This window comes from Choloepus didactylus, chromosome 2 (assembly GCF_015220235.1).
Source record: "Choloepus didactylus isolate mChoDid1 chromosome 2, mChoDid1.pri, whole genome shotgun sequence".
Classification (NCBI taxonomy): Eukaryota; Metazoa; Chordata; class Mammalia; order Pilosa; family Megalonychidae; genus Choloepus; species Choloepus didactylus.
Window position 1 is genome coordinate 199316466 of NC_051308.1, and position 17870 is coordinate 199334335.

At 44.1% G+C, this 17870-nt stretch overlaps 2 protein-coding genes across 5 annotated transcripts in view; both read left to right on the forward strand.

Annotated features, from left to right (window-relative positions):
- AGBL4 (ATP/GTP binding protein like 4) overlaps positions 1–17870 on the forward strand; it is a 1783169-nt gene that overhangs the window by 1486482 nt on the left and 278817 nt on the right. The gene's annotated exons all lie outside the window — the stretch shown is intronic.
- Positions 1–17870, forward strand: part of BEND5 (BEN domain containing 5) — a 53206-nt gene that overhangs the window by 13585 nt on the left and 21751 nt on the right. Inside the window, exons 2-3 of the mRNA XM_037827272.1 lie at positions 1341–1474; positions 3625–4009. Of these exons, the coding sequence (XP_037683200.1) occupies positions 1341–1474; positions 3625–4009 (519 nt within the window). The remainder of the gene's footprint in view (positions 1–1340; positions 1475–3624; positions 4010–17870) is intronic.

A 17870-nucleotide genomic window follows, 5' to 3' on the forward strand; every position in this document is an offset into this window, starting at 1 on the left:
GGCATTTTAACTACATTCTGGAATGGTTATGTGCTTATAAGCTTCCTTCCCAGTTTTTCTAACAAGTTGTAAGAAGAGAAGCTTAGCCTGGGGGAAGTGTCAGAGCATGTTTAACATACACAAGCATATATCCACACACGCTATCACACACTGAAGACCCTCAGAGAATGTGTTTAGCCATCTACCTGGCCATGTGACATATCCACTGATGGGAACATGCTAGAAAATGCATTTGGGATATGACCGTGGGAACCTTTGAGGAATATAACAAACAGTAGTTCCCAGAGTCTCAGTTCAAGCCCACGAAAACAAAACCCCAAAGTATTTTACCCCAAGTGGCCAGTTCCAGAGCAGGTTCAAGTTCCCACTTCTGAAGCCCTCTTGTAAATTTTTACTTTCATAATCTCCAATGAGAGAAAGGTCTGGGAATTAAAGCTTGAAATGTGTACAGGAAAAAAAAAACAATTCCCTTGAAGACTATCTAAAGTTGGATTTAAGGAATGAAAAATTGAAGACAATTAATGTTCCTTTGTATTTGTGCAGCATTTTACAGTTTGTAGAGTGTCATCACCACTGCTTCGTGTTGTGACTGCATATAAGTACTGGGTGAGGCACCAAGGACTTGTTTTCCTTCCCTGGCTCTTCCTCAGGTGCCCACCTTGGGCAAGCCCCTTCCATCCTCTGGGTTTGAGTTTCCTCATCTGTAAAATGAGAGAGTTGGACTAGTCACTTAGGCTCTTTAAATTTTGTCATGCTGTGATTTGATACCAGTAAAAAGGCAGTGACTGTTACTTGTTACTCTTCCTGTATCTGCCTTCCCTCACTCTGTCCTGTGTATGGCCTGTGGAGTGGTCCCTGTCTAGCTCAGGCCTTACCTTGATGAGAACTGTCATCCCTTTCATGCCTGTTGTTACCTGAACTAGTAGAAACCCACCAATTTCTCCCGGGAAGACACTTGGCTTAGAAGGCTCTCAGTTGTTGAGGGACTCATGTGCCAGTTGTTTAGACCAGATAGTAATCTGAGGGGCCATTCCGCTTCCAAGATCTCAGAGTTCCATAAAAGGCCTCTCTTTAAGATGGACTTAGAGAAATCCCCAAGCAAATTCATGGGATGCCATTTCAACACTTTGTATGACAGTGCCTTTAGAGAACACCCTTAACCCCAGAGGCTTGTCTGCACTGCTGCTTTTAGGGTGCCTGAATACAGAGGGAACAGGCCTTGAGTTTGCTTGCTTTTCCTTTTTAACTGGTCTGGCCTAAAACAGTTTCTAGCATTTGAGGTTTGGGCATTTTGAGCATTTTGACTCATAATGAACCTTGTCTCTTGATATGTGTTTTAGAAGACAAAACTGACCTTGAAAATAGTGTGATGCAGAAGAAAATAAAAATCCCCAAACTTTCTCTCAATCACATAGAAGAAGATGGGGAGGTTAAAGATTATGGGGAAGAAGATTTACAGCTTAGACACATCAAGGTAACAAAATCTTTCTTTTTTTTGGAAGTATGTGGGAGCATTTTCAGATTTATCATAGCGAAAGAGTCTGACTTCCTCTCCCCATATAAATGTCCCCTGGTGTCACAGGCCATATTTTTTTGGAGTAGGGGACACTTGGGATAGCTACTGTACATTGTCTTGCTGGCTGACTTTCCAGGGAGCCCTGATTCATGCTGTACCACAGGGACAGTCCTATTTGCACAGCCTGTGCAGTGTCATCTCTGCTGGGGGTTTGGAACCATGCTTTTTTCTTTGGCTTGCAGCTCTGTGGAGGTCATCTGCCAAGCTCCGGGAACATTCAGCAGCTATTCTTGGGCAGCAGTTTAGAGACAGTCACTATCAGAGTGCTTCAAACAGTCAAGGGTGGACTTTTTGGGAAACAGGGTGAACCAAATTCACTAAGGGCGTTGTTGGGGACCCTTAGTTGGAAGAAAACTTTTGTGTGAGGTTGCAATTCCTTCTCTTTGCACCCCAATAGCTGTCTTCCAACCTTCACATTGTAAATCTGCTGAAAATATTTTTCAGCAAGTCAAGTGTGTTTTCTTTATAATGGATACCCCAAGGGAGATGGGGAAAAGGGGAAAAAGAATGCCTTTTGCACTGACCCTGTCTGGTTTTGGATACCAGGTCAAGGGCATTCCAAATGCGTAGTCCAAAAGATGCAGTTGAGTTCAGTTCCTTGATATTCACTGCACCCCGATATAGGCCCTGTTGGTTCCTAGGGTCATGGAGACTTGCCAGATGTGCTCCCTGCCCTTGGGTGCCTCAGTCTAATGATGAAGACAAACATGTAAAATGATCATTATAATTTCAGTTGATAAGTTCATCTAGAATAGCAGCACCTTGTCCCAGGGAATGAAACTCCATTGGATTTTGTCATGTAACTCAATATCTGAGTCTTTTTTTTTTTTTTTTTTGCTTGCTTTTTTCTTTAAATTTCCAGAAACTTAGTGAAAGGTTAAGACATGCCTGATCTGACACAGTTAAGTTGTCTGGAATCTTGTTTTCTCAGTTGTGTGCCCTCCCACAGTGCCCCCAATCAAGAGAGCTCCTAACCCTTCCTGCCCCGGTTAAAGAATTTGGTTGATCCTGTAACTCCTGCTGCCCCTCAATGGAAGCTTTGTCCACTTGAGCTGGAATTTCCTCAGGCAGTTGAACCCAAGTAGTCCCAGATAATTCTCTTCTAAATGAACTGTCCTTTCAGCATCCACTGTCTTGCTGAGCTTCAACTTGGTCAGAGTCCAAGGAGAGAGAGGCTGGCAGATGTGGGGGAAGGAGCCTTGTGGGTTCCAAATTCTGATTCTGGCTCTGTCTTTGACTCACTGTGTGACCCTCAGTCTGGCTTTTCCTCCTCTGTGGGCCTCAGTTTCCTCACCTGTAAAATGAGGAGGTTAAACTGAAAAAACAAAAACAAACGAAAACCCTCTAAGGTATCTTCCATCTCTAACATTCTTTGAACTTTTCAGTTATGTAAATTTTTATGCCATTTGACAGTTCTGTGTTAGGCAGAAAGGAAACAGAAAAAGTAAGACATGGTCCCTGCCCTAGATTAGAGTAGATTAGAGTTTTTTCTTGTTTGTTTTTTTAAATCATCCTTTCCAAATAAAGCAATATTGAGGAAAAGGATAACTGGTGGAATGCTTTTTGTTTGTTTGTTTTTGTTTTGCTTTTATGTTTTTGTTATTGAAGATATTTGAGGGGTGATTGGCTTGGCTTGGCCTGATTCCTCACCAATTCTCCACAAATGTGTATTGAACATCCACTCTGAGCAAGTCACTGCTCAGGCACTGTGGTGGGATTAGAGGGCAAGGGGGTTGGGGAGGGTGGTCATGGTAAAATATGCATCCAAAAGGCAGAGTGGTGGAATGGAAAAATGCTGACCTGGGAAACCAGAGTCCCTGTTCTGCCACTGTATGACTGTGTGACTTTGGGCACACCCCTTCTCCACTCTGGCCCTCCGTTTTCTGATTTGCAAAATGAAGGGCTTTGACTAAGTATTTGCACAGGTTTCTTCAAGCACTGACATTCTGTGGTTCTGTGATTCTAGGATTGTCTGGGGAAATATTGAGCTGCAGTCCAAGAAAGTCCCAGCTGCCCTTGCCTGAACTGATTCTCGTTGTCCTACACAGAGACCCGAGGGGCGGAAGTCGAGTGAAGGGACGCATAAGAGCATCGAGGCAGTGGTGGCCCGGCTGGAGAAGCAGAACGGCCTGAGCCTGGGCCACAGCACGTGTCCAGAAGAAGTGTTCGTGGAGGCCTCGCCGGGCATAGAGGACATGGACAGTCTGGAGGATGCAGTCGTGCCCCGGGCTCTGTACGAGGAGCTGCTGCGCAACTACCAACAGCAGCAGGAAGAGATGCGCCATCTCCAGCAGGAACTGGAGCGGACTCGCAGGCAGCTGGTACAGCAGGCCAAGAAGCTTAAGGAGTACGGAGCACTCGTGTCTGAGATGAAAGAGCTCCGTGACCTTAACCGGAGGCTCCAGGATGTGCTGCTCCTGAGGCTTGGCAGCGGTGAGTGTTCCAGCAGGCCTCCTACCACCCCACAGGGGTGGGACACTTCGTGCAGCTCCTCTTCCAGGAGGGCAAGGGGGAGGAGTGGGCCAAGTGCCCCTGAGGGTAAGGAGCGCTTTGAGGGTAAGGCTCAGCAGCTGCTCTGAGGTAGACATTCCCCTCCCTTAGTTAATCTTATAGGAGCTCATGTATGCAGCCATTTTAATTGTTTAGAACACAGTGGTAAATGAGGCTCAGAGGACAAGAGCTGACAAAATATCTGCCCAGCTCATTTATGCATTCATTTAGCACAAGGCAATACCAGAGATTGTAGGAAACTGCTCCAAGGTCTGAGGCTAGTAAAGAGAGCTAGGCATGATCTTAAAAAAGTTTATCACTTTAAATCAGCAAGTGATAAATGCACAGAGACACGGCAATAAAATGAGATGAGAGTTCAGAGGATGGAAAGTTTATTTGCAACTGAAGGCATGAGGGAGGACTTCAGGACAAAAGTGTGCTTGAACTGGGCCCTGAAGGGTGGGCAATGTTACAAGGTGCAAGAGGAGGCCAAGGTCTATGGTTACTGAATATGGGAAGGCATTGGAGTACACTAAGATACTGCAAAATGTATTTTGGGGCAGATGATTGAAGATCTTGAAAACTGTTCCAGTCTGGGGTGTCTGGATTTGTTCTGGTAGGAATGGGAAACATTAAATGCTTTTGAGTGAGGAGGCCCATGACTTTAGCAAATTTAATACAAAGATATAGAAAACCCCTTTGGTTTGCTCATTGAAGAACCTACTAGGCTCTTATTTGGCACACGTTTTTAACAAACCAGGTTTTCAAGTTTTCTCGTCTAGAATGGTTTAGAAGCAGGACAGGGGAAATCTGCAAGGCAGCGGCCTTGGCACCAGGGAGAAATGTCTACTGAGCAGAGAGGTACAGACAGAAAAACTCTCAGAACTAAGAATCCGGAATTCTAAAAGATTAGAGGTTGGTCAGGACTGAGAAAATTGATGTAACACAAATTCATAGCATCCATAGCCCTGAGGCCCAATAATTAATAATCTTGAGTCATTGTGCTGTGTTTACAAAAGGGAGTAATGTAGTCTAGTAATGTAGTCTGTCTCAAAGTTGAAATCAAATACAATTTTACACTCAGGAAGGAAAGCTTCCTTCATCTAGATCATTTGTGTATAATGCTTCATTGCTCTTTGGTGTTTAGGTAAACATGGTATCACCTTACTTTACATTTGTAGATGCCTCTTAATTCTTAAAGTGTGTCCCCCAGATAGTATATCAGTAGATCAGAAGCCCCTGGGAGTTGGCACAGAAGCCTTTCATGCCCTTGTCACAGGGAAGGAAACTGAGGTTGAGACTTACCCAGAAGTCACTGGGAGAGGCTGAGTTCAGTCTCAGACCTACCTGATTCATAGGCCCATGATTTTCCTGCTTCCCCAACTCTGATTTGCTTAGGCCCCTCTTCCAAATCACAGCCTATAGAAGCTTACAGAGTTGCTTACGTTCACATGTGGTTTGCAGCTTTAAAAATTATTTATTAAAATTCTTTTTTAAAACAAAACCTCAAAGAGAAACCCCAAATGTAAAAATTTGTGAAAGCTCTGTGTTGGTCTTATGGGGGTGGGGATGGGGAGACAACTGGAATTTTCAGAGGGAAAAAATATTTCCTGATCTTTAAAAGAATGATTTTTATTTTCATTGCACTCTATTGAGCCTTTTGAAAAATTCTTGGGGGAAATACACACACACACACACACACACACACACACACACACACAAAAACTCTCTGTACTGTTATCTAAACTCCCAGGGACACTGGCTGTTTTGCATGATCATGAGCTGAGTTTAAACTCCAGAAACCACACCTAAGCCTCTGGGGCAATAAGATACTCTGCATTTTGCATCAGCATGTGCCCCTTTTAGTTCTAAAACACTGAAAGAAACTTGACGCCAGCCATAGTTTCAGTATCTTGATCTTTCCAGGCGCTCCCATCCTGTAGGCCTAGAGTGTCATCGCAGGGGCCAGTGGCTGGCTCTTCCCTGATCGAGTCACCATTTTCATCACAGTTGGATAGACTGAACTGAATGTAAATCAGGTCAAGTCACAAGTAAGCGTGGAGCACCCACTATGTGCTATGCAGACCCTGTGATCTAGGAGCCACAGTCATCTCAGAGAATCATAGCCACTATCCCTGACCTTTGAAAGCTTGAAATCCATTGATTAACACATGTTAATTGGAGAATTATAATGTGCCAAGTTCTAAGACAAATCCTCAAGAATATGAAGAAGAGTGTCTACTCTCAAGGAGAGATTATATGTTGCCATGGAAAGAGTGTAGGTTTTGGAATTAGTAGGACTGAATTTAAATCCCAATTTCTCTGCTTCCCAACTCTGTGGCTTTAGGAGCCTTCCTTCCTTCCTTCCTCCCTCCCTCCCTCCCTCCCTCCCTCCCTCTCCCCCATCTCTCCCCTCCCTCCCTTCCTTTCTTCCTCCCTTCCTTCCTCCCTTCCTCACTTCTTTGCTTCCTTCTCTCCTAACCTCTTCCACAGATACTTGCTGATCTTCTGTTGTGTGCCAGGCATTTTGCCAAGTGGTGGGAGTTCAATGTTTTTGAGATACAACCATTGCCCTCTGCCCTGAGGAGCTCGAAGTTTGATGAGGGAGATAGTCATTGAAACAAGGACAGCACAGTGCATTAGTGCCATCATAGGGACAATAGCACGGGGGACTCTGGGATAGCAGAGGAAGAACACTCATAGAATTTGGGGTAATCAGGGAAGAAAGGCTTTGTGAAAGAAATGATTTCTAAACTGAGGCCTAAAGCATGAATTTTTGCTATCCTAGCAGGAGTGAGCAGTGAGAGAAGTGGGGAACAATCTAGGCAGGGATCACCTTTCTGAGCCTCAGTGTTCTCCTCTGTAAAACAGGAATGATAATGTCCACCCCAAAGCCCTGTGATACACAGCATAGTGCCTGGCAGTGCACTGATGCTCCAATACTTTCAGCTCCTTTCCTACACAATTTAGCCTAGGAGCTAAGACTGGATTGGTTTTTAACTCTGGCTCTCCCAACTGGCTTTGGGCAGGTTAGTTACCTCTCTACCTCTCAGGGTCTTGTTCTGTCATAGAAGATAAAAGGGATTATAAATGTTCATTCATTTGTTCATTGTCAGTCAGCTAATGTCGTCAGAATGCTTTCTGAGCCTGGGAACTTGGAGAGATACAAAAAGAATAAGACTTTGGGGAGCGTGGAGAGGGTGGTGATAGAGGTAAACATGTAAGCACATAATTGAAATGCAGCATTAGAAGATGGAACTCGCTTGTTGAGTCTGGGAAGGCACCTTTCTGTTCTAGTAGCTCCTGATCTGTAAACATCACCCAGAAACCTGTAAGACAGAGAACAGCCAGAAAGTGACCTAGAGAGCATCAGGAAACTGTTCTCTGATTCTTGGCTTCACAGGCCCTCTAAGGACCATGTCCTGGACTGGGGTTGATGTGTGGCCTGAACTATGGCATCCTCTGCCCCTTAAGGCCAGGATTGAGCCTTGCTCTTGGAGGCCTGTCCTTGAGCAGTTTCATTTACCCATCTGTCTCAGGGGCCCAGCTCAAAGGCCTCTGTCCAGATTGGGTGCCAAATCATTCAACCATAACAGGCAAATCCAGAGACCAGAGAAGCCAAGAAGTCAGGAGATGCTCTGTTTTAAAAGGAAAGCCCCCTTTCTGGAGGACCAAGAATTGTTGCTGACTCCCACATGCAGTGCAGAGCCTGCAGGCAGCAGGTGGGAGAGGGTGGGAAAGCAGAAACCTGGCCTCCTGAGCCTGGTGTGGACCTCGTAGTGGGGAATCAGGCCCCCTAGCAACCAGGAGTTGTAACGGTGCACATTGTGGAGGTTGGAGCTGGAAAGGAGGAGCCACACACAGGAATGTGGGAGACAGCAGCAAGATGGTGTAAGAAGATGTTTCAGAGGCTTCACTGGATGGTTCATTGTTTCATATGTGCTTTTATTCATTCTTTCATTCATTCCATGGATAAACTCTAGATGAAACTAACAGGACAGATTCTCTAGAATCATGGAGTTGTGAAAGAACTTAGAGAGAATATACACCGCTGTCCTTGTGTTACTGATGAGGAAACAAGCCCAGAAAGTGTCACTGGCCGATTCCCAGAGGTCTTCTGCCACCTGGTCCTGTGTGCTTCTCCCTGGGCCCTCATCCCACATATGTCCTCTTTTACTGTCTTTTACTGTCACCGACATAGGGTAACCAACATCTACCCCCCAAGAAGGGATACATCCTCTCTTTGTAAAATCCAGAACTTCCCTTTTCTGTGATCTTACATAAGTGTTAAAATTTAGTGAGGAAGCATATGTAAAGAATCTAGACCTAGGACCAATGTATTGTAAGTGTTCAATAAATGCTAGTCCCTTTTTCCTTTTCTTCCTTTTCCTGCCAAATCCTCCCTCACCAAGAAGTAAATGGGGAGGATGCAAAAAACACCAAGACATTCTAATTTACTAGGTACAAATTTGTGTGTATATTCATACATTTATTCATTTATTCTTCCCTTTATTTAACAAACATTTATTGAGGACATGCTTTGAGCCAGTCACTTTGCTGGGTGCTGGGAATATAAAAAAATAAACAAGACAGAATCCCTTTCTTTAAAATCCACAGGCCACTGGGTTAGAGCAGTGTCTTTTTAAACTGGAGTTTGACAGCCTCCAGAGACTTCCAAAGGGATGAGGGGAAACAGAACAATGGAGTCTAGCAGGAGGGGTGAGCATCCTGTATGTGAATGGAGTAAACTCTTGGGTGTCTCTCAGTTTCTCCCCTGTCTCCCTGTTCTTAGAGGGTATAAATCTCTAGGGCAAAGGCTTAGGTGTCCTCCTCTGTTTTAAGCACAGCAAATACCAATTAGATATTTTAATTCAGTTTAGTTTGACTTAGATAATATAAGTTCAAGTAATGCTCTAAAGGGCTCTGTGAGGAATGTAAAGAGAGGCAGATGTAATCCCTGCCTTCAAGATGCATACACAGTCTAATGGGAGCACAGGCATGTACATAGCATGGCATCAGGCAAAATAAAATAAGTGCTGTATTTCCGGGAGCTGGGTGTATGATGGTTTTAGATTTTGCATGTGGTTTGTCAGTATGTAGGTGGAAATGATGAATTCTGACCAAGAGAGGTATAGATAATAAGAACAATAACAGAAATTCACATGTACATGACACTTGACAGGTTTCAAAGTGCCTTGACATTTTTATCTCATTGGGCTATTCCAATAGTCTTCTGTAAGGTTAGGTAAGGATTATTATCTCCATTTGAGAGAAAATAATGCAAAAAGAAGAGATAATGTCCCTGTTGGCCAGGTCACAAGCTGGTTGAAATTTTTAAAGAAGGAGAAAGCTATTGTGGACTGTATATCTGTTTTGGCTCTTTAGAGCTGGATTTCTAACACCTCTGTCCCCCTCTGGGTTTGTACCTTATGCTCTTTCCAAGGTCCGTTAAAATATCAGCTTTGATCTTTAAAATCCTTTGCAGTCTGTGAACTAGGTTCTTTACACCCAGGTTTCTGATGGTGCCTTAGAAAGACAGCTGATGTCAGCCAAATGCCTCCTGCTTGCTTTCCCCTGTAGAACAGGCAACCCAGGATTTGGTGACAGATATTACTTGGGTTTGAATCTCAATTCTATAATTCATTACCTGTGGAACTTCAGGAAAATTATTCAATCTTTCTTAGTTTCTGTTTTCTCCTTGATAAAAGGACAGTCTTAATGCCTGGACCTCATACAGGCAGGAGAGCCAGCTCAGTGATTAAGAACCTGCATGGGCTCTGAAATCAGAAATATTGGGGTTTTGAACCCTGGCTCTTCCACTTCCTAGTTGTTTATCTTGGGCAATTTATTTAGCCTCCTGGACTTGAGTTTCCTCTTCTGTAAAACAAAGTTAATGATAATGCCAACCATTTTCATTCTTAGGATTAAATGAGCAAATGCATGTAAAGACCTTTGTCCAGGGGCTGATACACAATAAGTGCTCAGTAAATCCTACAGTGATGATGACAGACTTGTTTGAGGATGTACATGAGATAATGTATGTGCAACCCTTTGTCGTACAGCAGAACACAGATGTGGTTGCCTGGGAAGTTTTATTCTTCAGTCAACCTCCCAAGACTCCTGGAAATAGCTGCTTCCCCTTCTAAGTGCTTAGAAATGAAACTTGAATGGTTTATTTACAACTCTGCCTGCACATGATTTCAAGCTCACTAGTCAGTAGTTAGTAAAATTACCACCCCCCACCCCCCAACTCTTCCCAGACAGAATTCTACCTTCCCATCTCCAGCCTTCCCCTTCACTTTCTGACCCCTCAATTCCTTAGACATCACCAGCAGTAACTCACTTTCCTCTTTGCCAGGACTCTCCTCCTGGGACCTGTTTATCTCAGAGCTCTTTTTTCATCTCTGTAGACACTCAGTTCATTCTCACCAATAAGCAGGAGTGCTCAAGAAAATTAGACTTTGAGGGAGGGCTGGAGAGGTTGGATGAGGGACAAACATTCTGTCAGGTCAGATTTTCATGTCCCTGCAGTAGAAGTGAGGCCCAGGAGGTCAACAATCTGCCCACCACCTCAGCATTAGTTGTAGAATGGTGCTAACAACCACTGTGCCCTGTGCTTCCTTACTTTTGATGCCAAGCAAAGATTTAGTAGTGAGAACTGGAATAGCTTATCTTAAAAATATTGGTCTTCTTCCACTTTGAAGGACTTTTTGCACTGAATCAGAAATAGCTATAGTTGATCTCTGATTATTTTAGGAGCTGATTTCAAGAGTGACGGACAGTCCAGGACCCTCTCTCCCCTTTCTCTCTCAAGTCCATTTTTCTGGGGGGTAGTGGGGGCAGGGCTGACAGACAGCCCTAGGCTGTCTCTTCGCTAACTGCTCAGAAATTGCTGGGCTTTTCCCCACGGTCAGAATAGAAAGGTGCTTCTTCCCCCTAAGAACAGAGTTTTGCCTGCTGGGGCAGAATTTCCATGTGACCAGCTTCTTTTAAGCTGAATTTGCCAGCCACAGGAAACAGGTGGGAAAGGTGGGAAGGGGTTCTTTATAAGTTAGGACTGGCCTGGCCTCACGGAACACCTGCTTTGGGCCAGACACTAGGCTAGGTGCTTTTCATATGTAAGACAACCCCGGAAGTAGGTAGACCCATCAGATGAGGAAACAAGCTCAGGGAGGTTAAGTAACTTGCCTGAAGCCACACAACTAGAAAATGGAAAAGCCAAGTTTCAAACTGAGGTCTGTCTCACTTTAAGTACCAGCAATCTCCTGATCACACAGAGTCGCTCAGCCCCTGTGGTCCTTCAGCACCATGTCTCCTACTCTGCCTGCCTTGATGATTCGATCTCCTTTATGTACTTCAGTGGGTTCCGGGGCTGCTAGATCTTTGAACTGTTGTGTATGCTCTTTCTTGTTTAATTTAAGAGCCACCATTGCTTCACAGTTTCAGCCTTACTAGGCTGCATGGCCTCAAGTTGCCAACCAAAATATTCCTAGAGTTTTCTGGAAATTATCTCTTTAGAGAAAACCCAATCCAACATCTCACCCCATCTTACAGATGAGAAAACTGAGGCCCAGAGAGGGGGGAGGGGCATGCCTGTGCCACATGAAATCTGAACGAATGGAATTTTCATCACCAAATGGTGGGAAGATCGATGTTTAGCCAAAATGAACAGATGGGAGTAACCCAGTAAGCAGTCCAGCCTCCAGGATGCAGCAGGGCCCAGAGGCTAACCACACCTTCCCTTGCTGCTCCTGGAGACTTGCTGGGTTTGTCTAGGAGTTAATTCTTGGGATCTAGGGCTTAGTCCTGTAGGGAGCCCCAAGATTCAGGACAGGAAGCCTCCATAACCTTTCTTCAAGTGATCATCCATCCTCCTGTAACATTCCCCAAGAGACAGGAAGCTTACTCATTGCCTTCCAGTACAGTCTTCGGACACTCTGACTACAGGGAAGTGTATTTGTGCAGGAAACATTTATTAGACTCTTCCTCTGTTCCAGGCCCTATCCTGGGCACAGGGAAATCAAACATTGAGACTCTGTTGTTGCGTTTAAAAGGTCACAGTCCTGTCATCGGTAGACAGTTGAAATGCACAGTGAGCCTTGCTGCACTCACCGGCTCTCAGGGTGTTGAGAGAGTAGAGAGGAGGGCTCCGTACATGGCTGGACAGGGGTGCTGGAGTGACTGGATAAGGCCTCAAATTAGGAAACTGGTTGGATTTATACAGGTGAGGAGGAAGTGAACAGTATTTCAGGCAACAGAGCCTGGCAAAGATTTGGAGTTGAGAGAGAAGCTGGCTTCTTCGAAGAACTGCAGGTAGTTCCTGGCTGGGCTTCGCAGCGCATGGGTGGATAGGAGGGAGAGAGGAGGCTGCAGAGGTGGAAAAGTGTCGCTGGAACTGCCCAGCTATGCCAGGAGCTGAGAGTGGCCGATGCCTTCTAAGAGGGCATGATGGTGTACTGAGAGATACACAGGGGGACCCCACCTGCCTGACTGTGGGTCATCTCCTCTGTCTCTTTCCAAGGCCCTTGTTTACCCCTTCATTGTTGCATAGCTGTTCCACCGCTCAGGTCCTTCTCAACAAAGGGAACTCATCTTTACTCCACCAAACCTACTGTGCCTCTCTGTGCTGCAATAGGTATTCTCTGTCCAGTTAAGAATTTTGATATGATTCACTTTGCACTTGTGAAGAAAGAAACTAAAATTATACCTGTTAAAGAGAAACTTCTTACTGACTGAGGAAACTGGAGGGATTTAGTCTTTTTTTAAAAAATCTAAAATTATTAGTCTTTCAATTTCAGCAAAGATCAGAAATGGTATTTAGGGGCCGAACAGATGTTTTGAAGAAATACTTGACTTCTAAACCTCCTGGAAGTCACACAAACATTAACTTTTTAGAAAGGTTTCGGAAAGAAAAGAGGCCTATTTAAAAGAAGAGAATGATTAATTTTATTTATTTGTGCTAACAAACACCTGAGCCCCTTATCTTGTGCTGTGGTTTCCATTTTGTAAAAGAGGCCACTGGGACTTAAAGAGGTAAAGTAGATAACAGAACCAGGATTTGTACCAGATTTTCTAACTCTAAAGCCAGTGCTCAGCCATCAAACCACAGCTCTTTGTAATGCAATGTAACAGTGTTGCATGTGTTAAATTCTGAACTTCTCCAAAACTGGGACTGCCTTATTTGTCTTTGGGTCTCCAGTGCCTCTTAAGGGCCTAGATCTTGGTGTGGAGTCAAGGATTGTTTGATGAATGAGTTCATGAATGATTGAATGAAAAGACAAGTACTACCTTTTATACTTTTTAAAAAGCCTCCTTTACTAGCTGGGAGGTTTGTCTCCATGGAAAATATATTTTCCCCAAAATAAACCTGAAGTGTATGTCAATACCAGAATACAAGTAGATCAAAAGGCCTTTTTTTTTTAATTCCTACACTTCACACAAGTGAGAAAAGTTCCTTTGTTACCTAAAATATCTGCACCAGATCGTACAATACTGTCTCTTAGCACAAGTGCTTATTATTGTGGCTAATTTGGTCACATGTGTTTGAGAGAGAACAATGTCTCAGAAATTTTTAAAAGCAAAACAGCAATCTGAAGCATCTGTTGTAATGAGATGTAAATTGCCAACATTGGTAGCGGAGCTGACTAAAATTTGCAGTGAAGAGGGTTTTTTCCCCTCTTCTTAAAAGCACTAGAGGCCCACCCCTCCCCAAAGAAACCACATTTTTTGTTCCTTTTCTGATTCTGTAATGCTAAATACCGCTTTACTGATTGACTTATTCCTTCATTCATCTGCCATTTTCTGAACCTTGTTTTGTCCCTGCCACAGTGTCATCAGCCTGCGGAGTGGTGAGTGGTCATCCCCATTTTGCAACTAGGAAAGTTGAAGGAAGCACAGAGAGGCTGGGTGATTTGCCTAACGTCATATGGCTGAGAGTCACACCAGGTCTCCTGAAGGACTTTTCTGAGATGTGCCTTTGGCTGGCTTTTTGAGCTGCTCTCCTTCCTGAGGCCGAGGTGCCGGTTCCTTCTGTATATAATGCCGTGGGCAGAAGGCTGTCACAGAGAGTGGTGCCCCCACACCTGGCAGCCATAGGTTGTTAAAAGGTGCTGACCAAGAAGGTCAGGAAACAGTTTTCCCTGAGAGCCAGAAGATCCCAGAGCAGTAACCACAGTCTGACAAAACTCTCCGTCCCCGAGGAGACCAGCATGAACACAGTGGAGAGAGCGCAAGTTGAGGAGTGCTAGGGACCTGCTCTGCACCAGGTCTGCGCTAGGCGCTGGGGCAAAAGAAGGTGAGCTGGAAGCCTGGCTCCCAGAACCCACAGTTTAGTCATAGACTAACTTAAGCACCCGAGCATAATGCATATTTGGGGGGGGGGGGAGTGAACCACTGTGTAGTGAGCACCTACTCGGTGCAGGCCTGGACTAATCATTTCATAGGTGTGCCGAACATTTACTTTCCAATCTTGCCAAGTTGCTATTGCCATTCCTCTTTTTTGATGAGGCATCAGAGTCAGAGGGGTTAAATAATTATTCATGTGCAAATTATCTGTTAAGGATAGACTCTGAACCAGGCATTGTGCTGAACCCTGGGCTCCAATGTAAAAAAGACACAGTCCCTGCCTACCTTCAAGCCTCACAGTCTATTGGGGAGACAGACATATAAACAAATGAGTGCATCTGATTATAATGATTGAGTAGGAATGGGGGGTGGGGAGGGTCCGAAGGAGGGCAGAATTCTACCTGAGGTGGGGGGCAGGAGCTGGAAAAGGCAACATAAAGGGAACGATGCCTGCTGATGCTCACAGCTCACCAAAACAGCAAGTGGCAAACCTAGTATTTAAACTCCAGTCTCTATGACTCCAAATCCCAAGCCAAAGAACAGGCAGAATTATTTGCCTCCATTTGAGGGGATAGGCCACCCTTCACGGAGTAGGTGGTATTTGGGTCAAGCCTTGGATGACTGGTGGAGTTTGGATAGTTGGACATCCATAGGGATAGAATGTTCAGGACAGAGGGAATGGCACAAGCCAAGACTAGGAGGCCGGAAAGAATGGGATGGTTAGGGGGGCATGTGGAAAGGGTTGGGCAGGTCAATTTGACTGGACACTTTAAGCAAATGGGGAGGGGATCGCAGCTGATGGAGCCAAAGAGGTGACTCTCTCAGCCCCTGTTCCTTTTAGATGCCCTTTGTAGACAGTATGGAGGCAGAGTGTTTCATCTGTTACCATAGCCATCTGAATTGTCCTTTCCCCTGGCTAGATACCTCTGATTTTTACTTAGCCCTGATTTCTATTTCACAGGCTACAAGGAAGGTTATAGAGGGTTGAAAGAATAGCCTTCCCAATGCCCCCAGCCACCCCAAGCATCAGAGTCTACAGCAGAACTTTATTTGAAAATCTTTGCCCCAGCTCATTAAACACCCTGCCAGCTCTCTCTCTGCTTTCTCATGTCTTGAATTCATTCTTTCATGAAAAATTTATTGTCAACCTACAATGTACCAGGCACTGTATTAGGCTCCAAGATTGCAAATGGAGTAAAACATGGTCTTTGCCCTAGAAGAGTATCACAGTCTAATTTTGAAAACAGACAAATAGGCAGATGATTGCAAATATAAATTGTATTTATAATGTAGAGTAGGGACCCTACATGGGTGTGATCAGGGAAAAGCCTCACATCCTGCATCCTGAAGTCTGACTGGGGCCTTGGCAGGCAGATGAGATGACTTTCAAGGCCAAGAGAACAGCACATCCAAAGGCACAGAGGCCTGAGACAAAATGTACCTGAGGGATCTGAGTTGCATGCTACTAGAGCAGAGGTAGACAGAAGGGGAGAGCAAGAAAAGAGCCACACAGAGAGAGAGGAGGCTGATTGTTCTGGGCCTAATTTTGAAGGTAATGGGGAGTCTAAACAAGCAAGGACACAATCCTTTGTAAGGTCCTTTATTAGCCATTGTAGTGATGGATGGGAGGAAACCTGACTGAAGTCAGAGCTGAACTGGATTCATTCTCTTATCCAACAGCCTCCTCGTATAAAAGGAAAATGAGGCTTTAGAAGAGGGACACAATATTGCCAAAGATTACCTGTGAGCCAGTGCCTGCATGTGTCTTCTTACAACTGATTCCTTTCTACTGTCGTTGAATATCAGAGTAGGAACAGACCTCAGAGGCCAGCCAACTTGGCCATGCCCTTTTAAGGGAAACTGAAGAAATAAACTCCCACCTAATCTAAGAAACGATGAAATTTTCCATTTGAGTTTGTTTGCATCTCAAAAAATTCAACCTGGGAGGAGAAACTTTTGCATCTTCTTCTGAAACTTTAGAATTATTCATTCATTTTTGTCATTCATTTAACAGACACTCAGAGAACACCTACTTAGTGCCAATGACTGAGGACAAAGAGAAGAAGACCCGGCCCTTGAATAGATCACATACTACTGGAAGTTTGTTTCAGTTTGCTAAAGCTGTCAGAATGCAATATACCAGAAATGGGTTGGCTTTTTCATTGGGGATTTATTAGATTGCAAATTTGCAGTTCTAAGGCCATGAAAATGTCCAAGTTAAGGCATCAAGAGGTAGATACCTTCTCTGAGGAAAGGCTGCCGGCATCTAGGATTCCTCTGTCACACGGGAAGGCACATGGTGACATCTGCTGGCCCTTCTCCTGGGTTCTGGTCTCAAAATGGCTCTCAGTTTCTGTGGGTCCTTCTTGCTTCTCCCTGGGCATTTTCTTTCTTAGCTTCTCTCTACTGTCTCCAAATTGCCTCTGCCTTTTATTCTCTCATAGAGGACTCCAGCAAGGGGATTAAGACCCACTGTGAGTGAATGGGGTCACATCTCCATGGAAACAACCTAATCAGAAGGTCCCATCCACAATAGATCTGCCCCCACAAGATTGGATTAAAAGAACGTAGGCTTTTCTGGGGTACGTAACAGATCCAAACCGTCACAGAGATGCTCTCAAAACAATTATGAAGCTGTCAGTTATTCAGTCTGCCAGCTTCTGTATCTACAATTCACTTGCCCTTGGTCACACAATTAAAACGTAGCAAAAATAGGAGTGGGAACTGAGATCTCTGCTGAGACCAAACATACACTTTCATCTACACTGTTCTGCTCCCCAATTGTCTTTAAAGAAGTGATACATTTACAGAAAAATCATGCAGAAAATATAGTACCCATATACCCAGCCTATTATTAATTATTGCATTAGTACAGTACCTCTTAAAATAGATGAAAGAATATTATTATAATATTAGCTAAAGTCCATAGTTAGGGGGTCACTGTGCTTATTTTCTTAATTTTTATTTGAGTAACATATATACAACCTAAAATTTCCATATTTAACCACATTCACATATATAATTCAGTAGTGTTAATTATATTCACAATGCTGTGCTAGCATCACCACCATCCATTACCAAAGCTTTTCCATCACTGCAAACAGAAGTTCTGTACCGATTATGAATTATCTCCACATCCCTTACTCCTACCCCAGCCCCTAGTAACTATATTCTAATTTCTGATTCTATGAATTTGCTTATTCTGATTATTTCATATCAGTGACAACATAATATTTGAACTTGTGCATCTGGCTTGTTTCACTCACATGTTGTATTCAAGGTTCATCCATGTTGTCACAAGTATCAGAATGTCGTTCCTTTTTATAACTGAATAATATTCCCTTGTATGCACATAGCATACCAAATTTTGTTTATTCATTCATCTGTTGATGGACACTTGGCAATTGTGAATAATGCCATTATCCACATCAATGTTCAAATATTTGTTTGGCTCCCTATT